Below are 16509 nucleotides of genomic sequence, written 5' to 3' on the forward strand. Positions count from 1 at the left end.
CCTGCTCACCGAGAGGAGGAAGCGCTGTCGACGGGGGAGCTTGCCTGCGCCGCGTGGACCTGCAGTAAGTAAACTTAGTTAGATCTAGGAAACGTCGACTTCAGCTACGCTATTCTCGTAGCTGAAGTTGCGTTTCCTAGATCGATCCTCGCCCCAATGTGGACCAAGCCTAAGAGACAAAGCAAGTTCTCTTCCTATTTTTCAGTTTATTGGGAATAACCCATGAAGATGGTACTTCATTTAGGGCGACCAGACAGCAAATGTGAAAAACCGGGACAGGGGGGGGGGTAATAGGAGCCTATATAAGAAAAACACCCCAAAATTGGGACTGTCCCTATAAAATCGGGACATCTGGTCACCCTAACTTCATTCTCCTTAGGAGACACCACCCACCAGGTTGCGAAGTGATGTGTGTGTGTGAGAGAGAGAGATAAGGAACTGATGCATGTCTAAGGCATGGCACAATGAGCAGGGGGGAACTCCACTGATTTTGGAAGCTTTGAAATCCCATATGATGATTATGCCACACTAAGTCATTGTTGACAGTTCCCTGAACAGATTCTTTCTGTGGGTAATTAGTCTCCATGAAGCATGAATAGACTAGTTTTCTATCAGGAGACTGAATTTAAGCTGACAAATTAGACAGATTCCCTAAGGCAAGAGTTTTATGCAGCTTTGCCATTCTCACTAAAAATGTGATTTATAATAGATTCCTCTTTACTAGGCACTCCTTTCTTCAGGAATGAAGGCACACACCATTCCCAGATTCCCTGTTTAACAACATGATTGTACAAACCTTTGTCTTCTATTAAAAAAGACTAGGCCTCTATGATTCAATTTTGACATGTCATATGACTTCTATATACCAATGAAAAATATGACAATACTCCAGAAACTAGGGCCTATATTCACAAGCTATGCAGATAGAGGTATAAATTACAGCTCAGTAAATGAGTGAGAGGATAATTTGGTACGTTGTACATTGAGGGGTGGATGGATATGGATGAAGCAGGAAAAACAACCCACCAAGGTGTGTAAAATAAAGAGCTTGAATTATACAGGCATAAAATGGAAGGACGATAGACAATCAGGCCCAAAGACTGAGGGGACCTACTTTATCTTACACTCTCCTGTGTCTTGTTTTTCTTGCTACAACCTCATCCTTCTCCCCTTATCTTGGAACTTCTACTAATGTATGATCACTAATACTCATTTACCAATGTGTAATTTGTATCACCATGTATATTATAATATTATGTGGTGTCAGGGACATGACAAACCTTTTATTCACATTTATACAAATCCATCCATTTTACCAATATTTAGATGAATGAGTCAAAAACAAAATACAAAGGGCTCGATCTTGTTTCCATTGACTTCAAAGGGCACAGGATCTGGTCCAGATACTTTAAATGTCTGCTTCCACATGGCACCAGTCATTTTTTATTATGATCCAGCACCTCTTGCCACATCCCGTGGTGCCTGATTCCCCCTTCCTGTTCCTGCCTTCAAGTCACCATTTAGCCAACACTCTCTTCCCATTACCTCACTCCCCTCTCCACCCTCTCCAGGATGGAAATCAGTATTTGTATTTGTATTCAGTGAATATCAACAGCCTCAGTTGAATAAAAAAAGTAGCCCCAACCATCCCTAACAGAGATTTTAATATGTCATTTGTTACTGTTTGTAGAATATTTACAGGAAAGTATCTGGTACCTTCGAGGTTTAAAATACATTGTATGATTGTGTGCAAGTACACAGATCAGTATGTGGTGTAATGTGTCTAGTAAAAAACCATATTCTAGTACTAGTAAATGAATGATATATTAGCGATATAGATAGTACACATGCTGGAACAGAGCTTTTATTTTATTCAGATGAGAGTCTGGGCCTCTCTACAGTTTGGAGTACTTGTGTATATAGCCCCTTCAGCTTCAGGCCTTTCTTTCATCCAGACGTAAGCTGGGAAAATTGCAACTAAATCCCCTGTGATTCCCATGCTGTATAGAAAGGAGACAGAAAAAGTTTATCAGTAGTTCTATACTAAAGGAAGCAAATCATCAGTTAAGTTGTTCTGTTCAGCATGCAGAGGAGCTGCAAGGAGTTGATGCAAATAATAGAATTATCTGGCTACCAGCAAAACTTTCCCACAAGTAATAGCTACTTTTTAATATAACGTGAAGGTTCACAGAGAGTTAGTTTAAATTAAAGTTATGAATTCAGCAGAGGACAAGCCCTATAGCCATTCTATGCAAAATGAGCCTGTCTGATTTAATCTCTGTATTTGATTGTTTAGTAAAGTCAAATGGCTGATTTTTTTTTTTTTTAAACAATACATCTGAACAACTAAGCTTATTAAAAATCTTCACTCTGGTAATGTGATACTGTGAAAAATAATACCAAATATGAATAGATTCAAAGCTTCCCTTCAGAGGTATAATTAGCTGAACTTTGTGGCATGCCTTTACATATTAGTTGAAAAAGTATCTTTCCTTTGTTCAGGTCTCTGTGGTTGATAGCAGTTTCTTGGTGGCTTCCTTGTTTAGTAAATGAAAAGCCCTGTATATGGGGATTAAATCCCAAATACACTGTGAAGCCCAGTGTGACTGAATTCTCAATGTCTTCTGAGGAAGTTATTTTTACTCTAATTATAGTTTGTGTTCCTTCTTTAATATGCTTCTTGTAAAAATCAAACACCTACTAGTGCTAATAAAATAATGACTTTACACTTATATAGATTTTGTTTTTCATAATGCTAGACCAAAATTAACAAATTAATTCTCTTTGTATCTCTGTGAGTAAGCATTAAGTGGTGTGTGCAGATGGGAAACCGATACACAAATAATGTAAATGATTTAGGAGAGTTGGGATTGAACCCATTAGTTCCTAGCTCTTAATCTGTTGAATACTTTAGTAAATATTTTTAGGTATAATTTCATGTTATTTTGTGTTGATAACTGGTAATGGTATTTTCAGTAACATTTCTTAAAGCAATATTGGACTAATTTTCAGAAATGATTCAAAAATTAATCCCAATATGTTATTGTTTGGGTATTAGTTTTAATTTTGGCGTAGGGTAAATGGAAATAATGCTGATTTTACCATTTTTATGTGATTCTGTTTTTAATTTATGACAAAGGTCCTACAATAAGCTTCTTTTTAAGCTATGTAAATTGAAATTAATGAATGAACTGTGTATAATTATTTACTTTGTAAAACTGTAAAATTCAGACTTTTTTTTTTATTCAGTTCTGCAGAATATTGTTTTATCTCCACTAGATGTCAGTCTGTAGACAGATCTTGTGTGAGGTGGTTACTGGTGAATAAAGCAGAAATTATTAGTCCATTTCAAAGCTCTGTTCTAATTTTTCACCTACAGTCAATAGAATAACTGCAAATAGAAGATGTTCTGAGTCACTGCACTGCTCTCTCTTGTTCTCTGATCTTTTATCCCTCTTTTCTCCTTTTAGTATAGGGTGACCAGATGTCCCAATTTTATAGGGACAGTCCCGATTTTTGGGTGTTTTTCTTATATAGACTCCTATTACCCCCCATCCCCCGTCCCAATTTTTCACATTTGCTGTCTGGTCACCCTATTTTAGTAAAATTTTTGGCATCGATAATTTCCACTGATGCTGCTAGATGGGAGTGGTGCTACGTCATGCAAGATTTTCCTCTGGGTAATTCCAGTGTTCACCCATTCATCACGGGACAGATTTTGATCTCTTTCCTTGAACAGGTAGTGGCTTTGTCGGTGAGTGGGACTGTTTGAGAAGTATGTTACTACTTGAATACGGTTATTAGATTCTGGCCCAAGGTTTGTTGTCCTAAAATGCTCAAATGCTTTTCCTCTAATTTTCTTTCCTAGGGCATTTTTCTCCAAAAAATATTTCTTTCCAGGGCAAGTTCGATATCTAAAATATTTCTAGCTATTGTTGCAATAGCCAAACAGATCTGCAGATTTAGGAACTGAAGTAAATTCTCAAACCAGAATGATCTATCTGATATTGGGAAGCATCATAAAGGGAGCATATGGATTTGTGTACATATATGTTGGCATCCAATGATCCCTAACATTGTCACTCATGCAATTTATTCCTTCTTTTATTTATTTTTAAAGCAATTACACACACTTCTTGTCTCCTTCAAATCCCTCCTCAAAACCCACATTTTCCCACAATTCTTCAAACAATACTCTAATTCCCTCTAAACACATTTTAAAAAGTAATTATTAAACAATAGTTAGGAACTAACGAGTGTACTTGTGATAATCAAGGTCCAAACACCTCAAGGGAGAACAAGGGGTATGAACCCCAAAGAATAAGCAATTGAATCCACTGCTTATATGCAATTTATTGTGTATAAATATATTCAAGTGAGGTCTTTTATGAAAGGGTGTAATGTTCTCAACTTGATGGTCATTACGAGATATGTATATGATCATGATTATGAATGTATATATGTGTAATACACTATAATTGTAACCAGAATGCAACTCCAGTGTCACCTCTCAGTCCTGTGGGGAAGCAATTAGACAGGGAGGGGCACCTCCCAGGTTAGTTGTTTACACAAAACTTTTTTCAGAGTAGCACTTGTGTTAGTCTGTATCCACAAAAAGAACGGGAGTACTTGTGGCACCTTACAGACTAACACATTTATTTGAGCATAAGCTTTCGTGGGCTACAGCCCACTTCATCGGATGCATAGAATGGAACATATAGTGAGGAGATCTATATACATACAGAGAACATGAAAAGGTGGGAGTTGCCCAACCAACTCTAATAGGCTAATTAATTAAGATAAACTGTTGTCAGCAGGAGAAAAAAAACTTTTGTAGTGATAATCAAGATAGCCCATTTAAGACAGTTTGACAAGAAGCTGTGAGGATACTTAACATGGGGGAAATAGATTCAATGTGTATAATGGCTCAGCCATTCCCAGTCTCTATTTAAGCCTAAATTGATAGTATCTAAGTCCAAGAACCTAGTATTGTACAACCTAGGGAAAGAGAATGGTGGACCATTAAAGTTAATGGAAAAGTACTGAAATGGAAAAGAAAACCCCAGTCTTGGAAATCTAAGGAAGGATGGAGTTTCTCCCTCTCTGTGTAACCATGAATAAGGTTAAGATTTTGGCACAGTTATTTTTAGTAAAAATCACAGACGGGGTCACGGGCAATAAACAAAAATTCATGGAAGCCCATGACCTGTCTGTGATTTTTACTAAAAACAATGGGGAGGGCAGATGGGGGTGGGGGGTGGGGATGACTGAGGCCTGCTGTGGGAGGCGGGAGGTCCCCCAGCCCTGAGGCCGCAGTAGGTAGCCAGTCCTGGGGCTGCAGCAGGGATCCTGGTGCTAGGGCTTCTCCTGCCCTGCCCTGTGCTTCTGCTGGAGACCAGGGTCAGGTATGGGGGCTCCCCTGCTGCCCCTGGTGCACTCCTCCTTCCATCCCCATTACTCACTGTTATCTCCTGAACACTGATTTCCTCTTATGGGCATTTTAAACTGTGAGCTCTTTGGGGGAGGGGTGACAGTCTTTCTCCCTTTGTAAAGTGCCATGCACACTTCTGACATTGTGGACAAAGGTGACATAACATTAATATAGGCACATGTTCATCCTTAAACTACACCAGCATCAACCTACAAGGGAAGGGAAACAGTACTTATGATTCTAAATTAAAAAGAAATATGTGAACTTGTATTAAAAAAAATGGCATTAGCTTGGTATTGGACTTAACATAAAAAAAACCAAACAGACACACCTAGCATATGGCAGCTGCCATTTTTCAGGACAGAGAGCAAAGTGGTTTGTTCCTATACCTATCTGCTCCCCTCTGCTCCCTTCTCACTATTGTGTCCACACCCCCAGCAGGTTACATTCCACACTTCTCACAGCTCCTGCTAGGCTGAAAAATTTCTCCTGCTGCCTGAATTTGAATCCTAGCTCTCACCCTTTCTCTGTCCCACGTACATCCCAACAGCCAGCCTGTCTCCCGCCATACAAACACACCATACCCAAACTCTCTCTCTCACACACGGCAGCCGCCACTCTGCCCACACACTGCACAACAGCGACCCCTCCTCTCCCTCTTTTTCTCTACTACTCGCACATAGGAAAACAGCCCCACAGCATTCCACTACTTTCTAGCAGCCTCTCCATCTCTTGACATGCCACACAACCCGCCCCTGCCCCCCAACTCATGTACAGATAGTACAGAGAAAGCAAAAACAAAAACAAAAAGAGGCTATTTATTGGGACATGTATACACGTATGCAGTGAGGTGTATGTCCTGTGTTGTAGAGAAAAGAATTGCTGTGGCAGCCAGTCTACGTTCTGGGGATTAAACCCCGAACACACCATGAAGTTCTATTCCAGGCAGATGCTGAGTGTGGAGCTGATCCTGCACCATCGATATCAATGGGAGTTTTTCCACTGACTTCATTTGAGGCAGGATCAGGCCCTATATATGGGGCTTGCATCTGAAGAAGTGAGGTTCTTACCCACGAAAGCTTATGCTCCCAATACTTCTGTTAGTCTTAAAGGTGCCACAGGACCCTCTGTTGCTTCTCCCATATATACTGTGAAGCTCTTTGCTGACCGGATTCTCCATGTATGGGGATAAATCTCTAAATATAATGAAGTCCCATCCTGGCCAAATGTTTGCTAGAATCAATCTCTGAGAGCGAGCTGAGGCTTCTGTTTTGTTTACACTTTAGCAACACCTAAATAGCCAATAAAATATGATTGCTACGGATGAGGGGGCATTCTTATGTGGAAGAGGGATGGGGAAAAGAGGAGAGAAGGAGAGCAGGGTTAGGCTGTTAGACTCCAAGAGGAAGTCAGTTAGGATTCAAGTTCAAGCAGCCCAAGAGATATTTTCAGTTTGGGTGGGGGGAGAGGCAGTAGCTGTGAAATGTGTGGAATGTAACCTGCAGGGAGAACAATGTGAAGTGGGAGTTAGGGTGTGGGGGGCAAGTGGTAAGCCACCACCAGTTTTGCTCTGTCCTGCGAGATGGCTATTGCCAAGCTAAAAGGGCAAATTACACACAGTCATAGAAATGATTAATCTTCCACTGGCATCTCCTAGCTGATATGTGTCATTTTAAAAATCAGAATGCTATAGAGCCAAGTTCAGAGGTGTCATGAAAGGAGATGACTCACTTCCTATTGCTTAGACTCCCTTACATTCCAAATCCTGTAAACCTACTTACATTCACTCTGCTGATGTCTAAATGTACATCTTCCAGCTTCCCAATGCGTAAGTTTAGGCCTGCTTTAATTTACACATTTTTACGGCCTCCTGTATTTTGCTTTTCTTGTTCTAAACTAAAATCTAAAACTTCATTTTAATAATAAATATAATATGAATAAAAACAATAACGCACCCCTTCCCCCAAACATGAAACTAACAAAACTCTGTCAACTGTCATCCTGACCAATTTGCTTTTGTGCTTTGTCCCTTTTACTCCAAATGTGTCTTTTTTTGTCTTTTTAGATAAGCTCTTTGCGGCAAGGGACTGTGTCCGTCTATAAGTTTGTGTAATGGCCCAACATCATTAATAAATTCCATACAAAAAATTGGTTAAAGAACATTGTTAAGGTTGGAAGGTCAAGCAGTCAAACGTTAGGAATTGCTTCATTCACTGTGGAAGTTCAAAGGTGTGTAGCAAATGAGGTGGAGTAAACTACAACGGCTCTGAACCTGATACATATAGCAGCACAGAGAATTTCATCCTCTGATTTCTTTGAATACCATTTGCTTCCATGACAATTTGGTATTGCTTCAATCACCTCTCCCAGTTCTCTGCCAGGTTCCCTTCCAGTCAGAAGGACACAGGGGGCTTCATTTGCTTCCTTTTGGTGAAAGATTGTTTGCTTCTGTCACCATGTAACAAGAGTGTGACACACGAGTGGAATAAAAAGCAAAACCTTAATTTCCTGGCCCCAGTCACATGACATGGGGCAAGGGCTAAAGCCAAATATCCTTGTCGCTCACTGGGTCAGTATCCTGTCTCCAAGAGTTACTAATAGGTTAGGCAGACTACAATGTCTATGTTCACCTGAACTCTTCAGTGCTTCTGAATACCTACATTGCCACAACCATGAAACATGCCTTTTTTCCAATCTATGCTTGGTGAGAAGATGGTGTCCTCTCCTGTCAGATGTGGATTTAGCCACAATAATATTAGTGCTTATAACCTGTAGGCCTGATTATTGTAATTGTCTTCACCTGAATGTGAAACTGAAGACTTCTTTCTATAACCTCTGTTTTATGATTATATCTAATGTAAATAATTTACAACAATAACAGAGAGGCAACACCAAATGGTGTATGTGACATATAGGTAACAATGAAAAGAAAATGAATAATGTCACTCAAAATAGAGACTCAAAGAGCTTGGCTTGTTTAACCTAACCAAATGAAGCTGAGGGGAGATATAATTGCTCACTATAAATACATCAGAGGGATTAATACCAGGGAGGGAGAGGAGTTATTTAGATTAAGTGCCAATGTTGACACAAAACAAATGGATAAACTGGCCATCAACAAGTTTAGGCTTGAAATTAGATGAAGGTTTCTAATCATCTGAGAACTGAAGTTCTGGAACAACCTTCCAAGGGGAGCAGTGGGGCCAAAAAAACCTAACTGGTTTTAAGACTGAGTTTATGGTGGGGATGGTATGCTGAGGTTGGTATGGCAGGCATGGTATGCTGAGGTTGCCTACAATGGCATGTGGCACATCCACGACTACGATTAGCAAATATCTCCAATGGCCAGAGACGGGACACTAGATGGGAAGGGCTCTGAGTTAATACAGAGGATTCTTTCCCAGGTATCTGGCTGTTGGGTCTTGCTGACATGCTCAGAGTCTAATTGATCACCATATTTGTGGTTGGAAAGGAACTTTCCCCTGGGTCAGACTGACAGAGACATGGGCTTTTTTTCACCTTCCCTCTGCAGCATGGGCATTGGTCATGTAACATTATTCATTTATTTAGTTTGAACTAGAGTAAATGGTGGATTCTCTGTAACTGAGCCCTGGTCTACACTACAAGTTTAGGTCGAATTTAGCAGCATTAGATCGATTTAACCCTGCACCATCCACACAATAAAGCCATTTTTGTCGACTTAAAGGGCTCTTAAAATCGATTTCTGTACTCCTCCCCGATGAGGGGGTTAGCGCTGAAATTGATCCTGCTGGGTTGAATTTGGGGTAGTGTGGACGCAATTTAACGGTATTGGCCTCCGGGACCATTATGCTCCATTGTGACCGCTCTGGACAGCACTCTCAACTCAGATGCACTGGCCAGGTAGACAGGAAAAGACCCACGAACATTTGAATTTCATTTCCTTTTTGGCCAGTGAGGCGAGCAGATCAGCACAGGTGACCATGGAGGGCTCATCAGCACAGGTGACCTGGAGTCCCAGAATCGCAAAAGAGCTCCAGCTGGAGTGAACGGGAGGTACTGCATCTGATTGCTGTATGGGGAGATGAATCCGTGCTATCCGAACTCCATTCCAAAAGATGAAATGCTGGAATATTTGAAAAAATCTCCAAGGGCATGAAGGACAGAGGTTATAACAGGGACCCGCAGCAGTGCCATGTGAAACTTAAGGAGCTCAGGCAAGCCTATTAAAGAACCAGAGAGGCAAACGGCCGCTCCGGGTCAGAGCCCCAGACATGCCGCTTCTATGATGAGCTGCATGCCATTCTAAGGGTTGCCCCTACAACTACCCCATTCCTGTGCTTCCCTCTTCCCCCTCCCCTCCCGGGCTACCTTGGCAGTTATCCCCCCATTTGTGTGACGAATTAATAAAGAATGCATGAATTTGAAACAACAATGACTTTATTACCTCTGCAAGCAGAGATCAAAGGGGGGAGGGGAGGGCGGTTGGCTTACAGGGAAGTAGAGTGAACCAAGGGGGCGGGTTTTCATCAAGGAGAAACAAACAGAACTGTCACACCGTAGCCTGGCCAGTCATGAAACTGGTTTTCAAAGCTTTTCTGATGCACAGCGCGCCCTACTGTGCTCTTCTAACCGCCCTGGTGTCTGGCTGCGTGTAATCAGTGGCCAGGCGATTTGCCTCAACCTCCCACCTTGCCATAATTGTCTCCCCCTTACTCTCACAGATATTGTGGAGCACACAGCAAGCAGTAATAACAATGGAAATATTAGTTTCGCTGAGGCCTAACCGAGTCAGTAAACTGTGCCAGCAAGCTTTTAAATGTCCAAATGCACATTCTACTACCATTATGCACTTGCTCAGCCTATAGTTGAACTGCTCCTTACTACTGTCCAGGCTTCATGAGCCAGGGGTAGGCTGGGGTAGGTGCGACCACGCGGTGCTGCTGACTGGGAGAGCAGCCTGAGGCAGAAGCCTCCAGCTGGCATGATATTCTAGGCAGGACTGAATCTCCATTAGATGAAACTTAAAGAAGAGAATGACCTGGAGTCATTCCCATTTTTGTCCAGGCGCCCCCGACCGACCTCATCGAGGCTGGCCAGGAGCACCCACGGGATGACGACGACGGTTAACAGTCGTATTGCACCATCTGTTGTCCGCAAGGCAAGGGGATGCTGCTGTGTAGCACTGCAGTACCGCGTCTGCCAGCAGCACCCAGGAGACATATGGTGACAGTGAGCTGAGCGGGCTCCATGCTTGCTGTGGTATGTCGTCTGCATGGGTAACCCAGGAAAAAAGGTGAGAAACGATTTTTTGACGTTGCTTTCATGGAGGGAGGGAAGAAGGGAGGGGAGCCTGACGACATGTACCCAGAACCACCCGCGACAATGTTTTTGCCACATCAGGCATTGGGAGCTCAACCCAGAATTCCAAAGGGTGGTGGGACTGCGAGAACTGTGGGATAGCTACCAGAATGCAAGACTCCGAAAGTTGATGCTAGCCTCGGTACTGTGGATGCACACCTCTGACTTAATGCGCTCAGTGGGGACATACACAATCGACTGTATCAAATCGATTTCTAAAAAATCAACTTCTACTAAATTGACCTAATTTCGTAGTGTAGACATACCCTGAAGTCTTTAAATCAAGATTTGAGGGCTTCAGTAATTCAGCCAGAGTTTATGGGGCTATTACAGGAGTGGGAGGGTGAGATTCTGCAGCCCGCAATGTGCAGGAGGTCAGTTTAGATGATCATGATGGTCTCTTCTGTGAGTCTGAGTCCATAAAATGAGGGACATTGGAGAGCTGGGGCCCAAATAATGATGAACTCTCTCACCCTGCATGGTTATGACCTCCCACAGCAGCTACACTTTGCTAGAACAGTGGAACTGTCAACCTCCAGAGTGTGACACAATTTCTCAATGCCTGACCTGAAACCTCAGGGCCTTCTAAGAAAAATGCAAAACCTATTTCTGGGAGCCCTGCATAAAACTTGTCAAAAAGGCTATTCCACTATAGGCAGGGAATAGTTTTTTTCTTTTTGGTGAAGTTTTGTAAATGTATTAGACAAGCTGTATTTGAGCTATACTATAAGACTTTGAAAACTCACATTGCTTAGATTGCAAGCTCTGGGGCAGGGACTGGATTTTTATTGTGTGTAAACTGCCTAGCACTATGCAGCCCTAACTGCTGATTGGGGTGGTTAGGTGCCATCATGATACAAATAAATACAAAATAATGACGATTATGAAATGTTGGTTTTTCTCTTTTGAAAATAATTTTTTTAATCTACTCATAACTCAATATGAACTTGTAAAAACTTCAAAACTGATTTTATGCATAAATCATCAAAGATAACTAGTGAAGGTGATTATTTTACCCAAATTCATGTCCGAATGCTGTTTTTAGTGGAGGTGAACTCAGTACATGTTGTTCACCATATCTCTCGCAGAAGTTATATTATAAGCTCCAGTCAATGGTACACTCTCACCTGGAATACTGTCACCCTACCTCAGAAAGGATGTTCCAATAATAGAGGGGGGGGGGTCCAAAAACAGGTGTTAAGGGAGCAAATGATAAATATGCAAAATAATGAATATCATAGAAAAGATACATCGGGAACTTCTGGTTACCCTCTTTCATAAAGCAAGAACAAGGGGTATTCAATGAAATTACAAGGCAGCAAATTTACAACTGATAAAAGGATCACACAATTAGCCTGAGAAACTCACCGCTACAAGATATCACTGAGCCTAAGAGTATAGCAAGATTCAAAAAAGAATTGGACAGTTACATGCATAACAAGAATATCAAGTTAGTATAAACCAATCTCTAAACTAATGAGGGTTATGAAGAAAGTACCTCTGTCTGTGTGCAAGTTATTCCAAAACTGTGTATTGCAATGATTTGTGCACCTTCCTCTGAAGCAGCTGGTGTTGGCTACTGTCAGACACAGGGTACTCAATTAGATGGACCTGGGATCTGATTCATGGCAACTGTTCCACCTGTTTTGAGATTCCATTCCAATTCAAAGAAACAAACAAAAGTTTCAAGCTCTTTCAGAGATAAAGACAGCCTCTGAAATGTACTTCGATGTGTAGGCTTGTCAGTTTGCCACAGGAACTGTTGTAAAAAATCATGGGGGTTTGTGAAAAGTTAGGCTATATTGTCTGGTTATTTAATTTAATCAATAGCAACTGATAGTTCTTATTTATCTAACTAATTTCCACTTGATATTTGTACAAATCTTATTATTTATGTGTAACCTTCAAGCACTACTTGTTGATACATGCCCAGGTAACATGTCCAGGCTGGCTTCAACCCTGGTGATTGACAATCATGAAAAACAAGACGGTCACTGATGGATATTAATGCAGGAGGAAGAGAAGTTTACCTCTAGTCTAACTCAGGAGGGATGACAATTGAATTTGTTTCTAAAGGAATATGTTTGTAAGCAGGGTCTGAATGAATGCTTCCCTGACAGCTAGCTGGGAGGGGGAGAGACTTTGGGTGTGTTTATGTACATAACAGTTTGCTCCTGCTCTGCTTATATATTCAGCAGATACAGTGGCATCAAAGTGATGAACTTCAGCTGGTGTTGGGTACAAATCACCTTAGTACTGAATCAGGGCCGGCTCTAACTTTTTTGCTGCCCCAAGCAGCAAAAAAAAGTGCCGCCCCCCCCCCCGGACCCCCCCCCGAGCGCCGTGCCACGCCCCCCCACAGCACCGCCCCCCCGCCGAGCCCGCCTCCCCCCGCCGAGTGCTGCCGGAACAAACCCCCCCCGCCCCTCCCCCCACCCCCCCCCCCCCCGCCGAGCGCCGTGCCGCCGGAGCGCCCCCCCTGCGGAATGCCGCGCCGCGCTCCCCCCGCTGCCCCTTACCAGGTGCTGCCCCAAGCATGTGCTTGGGTGCCTGGAGCCGGCCCTGTACTGAATGCAGGGGTAGTGATATATGGTTACCAATGTTGTAATTACAGGGAGTTCTCGGACTTATGACACAATTTGGTCCTCAGAATTGCGTTGTAAGTCGAAACATTGTAAGCTGAAACCACTTTTCCCATAGGAATCAATGGTATGAATGGGGAATTGGTTCCTGAACCAACGCTTGGTACACTATTTTCACCATCCAGATTTTTGTACTAAATGAATATCTGACTGATGTTGTAACATCAAATATATTTACTGTACACTGTATTTTGTAAACAGCATTCAAATAAACATATAAACCTCACATATACTGCTCCGAATGCTGGCAACACAGGCTCGGAAAGCCAGGGAGAATGGCACACATGCTGAGCCTCAGCCAATCACTGTTCAAGCATTCTGATTGGCTGAGCCCAGGGCCGGGAGCCAATCAAAAACAAGCAGCAACCCTACCCGGCAACAAGCTACTCTGCTGCCTCAAGGCCAATCAGAAGCGATCCCTTCCAGCTCCATACCAGTATAACACAACCAGGAAGTGATTTCAAGCTAACTTTATGCAAGTAGAGCATCATAAGGGCGAAACAAGTGTTGTAGGGGCGAAATGGGTTGTCAATTGAAAAGTGTCGTAAGTGGTGTCCAATGAAAGTTGGGTGTCATATGTTCGAGGACTCCCTGTATTGTAGGAATACTGGAAAGCAGGACCATGCTTAACCTGTCCCAAATGAGGGGGCCACCCTCAGTTGAAAGAACCTCGTTAAGCCAGGGGATCAAATGCCAGAGCGCTGTGAAAATAAATGGGGGATAGGTATCCTATCTAGGAGGCTGTATACCCTTGTTGAAGATTTTCCCTAGTCTGGTTTAATCTGTTTCTTCCTATTGTTCAAATAATTAAAAATAAATAGGTTTCATTAGGAGCCTCTTTGTTATGTTAGCTGCCCAATCAGAGCTGAAATCAGTTGTGGTAGGACTCTGTTTCTGCCCTGCCTGCTAAGAGCTAAAAATCACTTGAGATAGGGCAGGACCTACCTGCAAAGAGCTGAAAATTACTAAGACGCTTATGTGCTGAGGTCACAGAAGAGAGGCAGGTGGTAGCAGAAGGCAACTGACAGTCAGCTGGTCAACAAATGGCTGATGAGCAGCCAGCAGAACGGCTGGTGGAGAGGCCAGAGCTTCCAACATTGCTGCTACTTGCTGAGCTGAAGTGGGGCGGCAATGGTAAGAAATCTGAGGCAAAAAAAATTAGCATAAAGCCAGAGTATGTTTTACCTCTGGATGGGGAACCTTCACCTCCACTGCTGCTAGAAGGGTTAGGCCCTGGTATTCACACTCCTCCCACCGTCAGTGGCATGTCTTCAAAGTTGGTGATGGAGGAAATGAAAAAAGGAAAAGTCACAGTGCTCAAGGAAAAAAAAAAAAAGACAGAACATCAGAGAATGTGTAACTCCCATGACATACTCAGCTTCCCACTGATTGTAGAAGACATAAATGTTCAAGATTTACACATACAATTGAATAGGAGAGAGGCAACAACAGCTACACACCACTAATCAAAATCCTTTAATTAGGCTTGGCAGAATTTAATTTTTTTTTTTTTTTATAATTTCAATGACTAATATCAATGTTTATTTTAAGCATTTTTTTCTATTTTTATCAATTTAAATGTTCATAGCTGTGGGAACATATGGGGTGGTCAGACAATGGGGGATCCAAAAATATTTAATGACAGTAGGCATTGAGAGTCAAAAGGTTAAAGTGTTATAGTCATTAGAACACAAACTGTCAACATCACATGTTAAAAAATACAAAGTAAATATCCTTAAGTCAAACTCTAATAAGCTCTCAAGCAGCATTTTACTTAGTTTACCTGTAAATTTCAATTATTATTGATGGAAATATTTTTGTCAGTTTCTGTGTATGGTGAAATCAATGTCTACCAATTACTAACTGAATCCTTCCAAGCCTACCTTTAAGGTAGACTGCATGGTAGTTGGACTTTGCTTGAAGCAACAAACATCCCTCTGTTTTATTTGGTGATGGAAACTTAATTGCACATTCTCTGAGTTTGGGTTTTTGTTTACTTCTAATAAATATTTAAAATTACTATATGTCTCTCACATACATGTGGGGACTGTCCACAAATTATGCAACACCTTTCTGTGATTTTCAAGACCTACCCACTCCTTTGTAAAACTTTATAACACTGAAACAAACATTATGTCATGCAAAATTAAGGACCCAGCCCTCCAGTAATGCATCATGTAATTTATCGACAGCCTTTATGTACACTTATCTCAACACCAATGGTATCACACGTAGCTGCACACATGCACCCACACATGTGCACACTCATACACACAGCTACACGCATGCATATACAGATATCACCAGGCCTTAAATTCTCACTATTTCCCAGAGCCTCGGGGCGAGTCAGGGACGGGTTCCTGCGGGTTTGAAAATTTTTACTGGAGCTCCACGCTGGATGGCTCCGGCTGAATTTAACCCCAAGATCTTACCCCTATCAACGCACAGCTGTACACGTGCATGCACGCACACATGCATATCCACACGCATGGATGTACACATATTTAGCACGTCCTCAGATATCACACACACACGCCCAGGGGTACACGCTACGCACGTGGGACATACATGTCAGTGTGCAGACGCTCCCGCATGTCCGTGCCTCACCCGCGCACACGCACGCCGGGCCCTCCCACGTGTGGCGGAGCGGCAGGGGCCGGGCCCGAGCAGTCTCTACCCCCGCGCCGCTCGGGGGCAGGGGGCGGAGCGGGGACGAGGCGCGCGATGGCGGCGGCCGGGCCCGAGGCGGCGTTGCCCGCTCTGGCCGAGCAGCTGGGACTCGCCGCCCGGGCGGAGCGGCTCTCGGAGGCCTCCTCGGCCCCCGGCTGCCTGGAGACCGTGCGGCGGCTGACGGGCCTGTTCCGGGAGGCGCGGCCCAGGTAGCGGGGAGGAGGGGCCCCGCGCGGGCCACGTGGGGCTGGGGGTGTGCGTCGGGCCGGGGTGTGGGGCAGGGGGTCAGCGCGGCGAGGAGGAGTGTGTGCGGGTGTCATGGGGGGTGTATGTGTGTGGGTCGTGTGTGTGCGCGTGTAGTGGGGGTGTAAGGATGTGTGTGGACGTTTCGTTTACCGGGTGGTATGGGGCTGTACTGGGGTGTGT

The 16509-nt window shown here is 43.1% G+C and overlaps 1 protein-coding gene and 1 long non-coding RNA gene across 3 annotated transcripts in view; one reads left to right on the forward strand and one right to left on the reverse strand.

Annotated features, from left to right (window-relative positions):
• Positions 1-1460: 1460 nt before the first annotated feature.
• On the reverse strand, positions 1461-16133 carry LOC117884067. 2 transcript variants are annotated; one of them, XR_004647476.1, is made up of 4 exons: positions 15982-16133; positions 14599-14682; positions 3210-3316; positions 1461-2000 (listed from the first exon to the last, which is right to left on the reverse strand). It is a non-coding gene; the product is annotated as an uncharacterized LOC117884067 (long non-coding RNA). The 2 variants fall into 2 exon arrangements; XR_004647478.1 differs by having other exon boundaries at positions 14359-14682.
• The window catches only part of ATXN10 (ataxin 10), a 186010-nt gene continuing 185312 nt past the window's right edge, over positions 15812-16509 (forward strand). Inside the window, 2 exon segments of the mRNA XM_034784150.1 lie at positions 15812-15935; positions 15938-16292. Coding sequence (XP_034640041.1) covers positions 15812-15935; positions 15938-16292 — 479 coding nt within the window.

Source organism: Trachemys scripta, chromosome 1 (genome assembly GCF_013100865.1).
Source record: "Trachemys scripta elegans isolate TJP31775 chromosome 1, CAS_Tse_1.0, whole genome shotgun sequence".
NCBI lineage: Eukaryota > Metazoa > Chordata > Testudines > Emydidae > Trachemys > Trachemys scripta.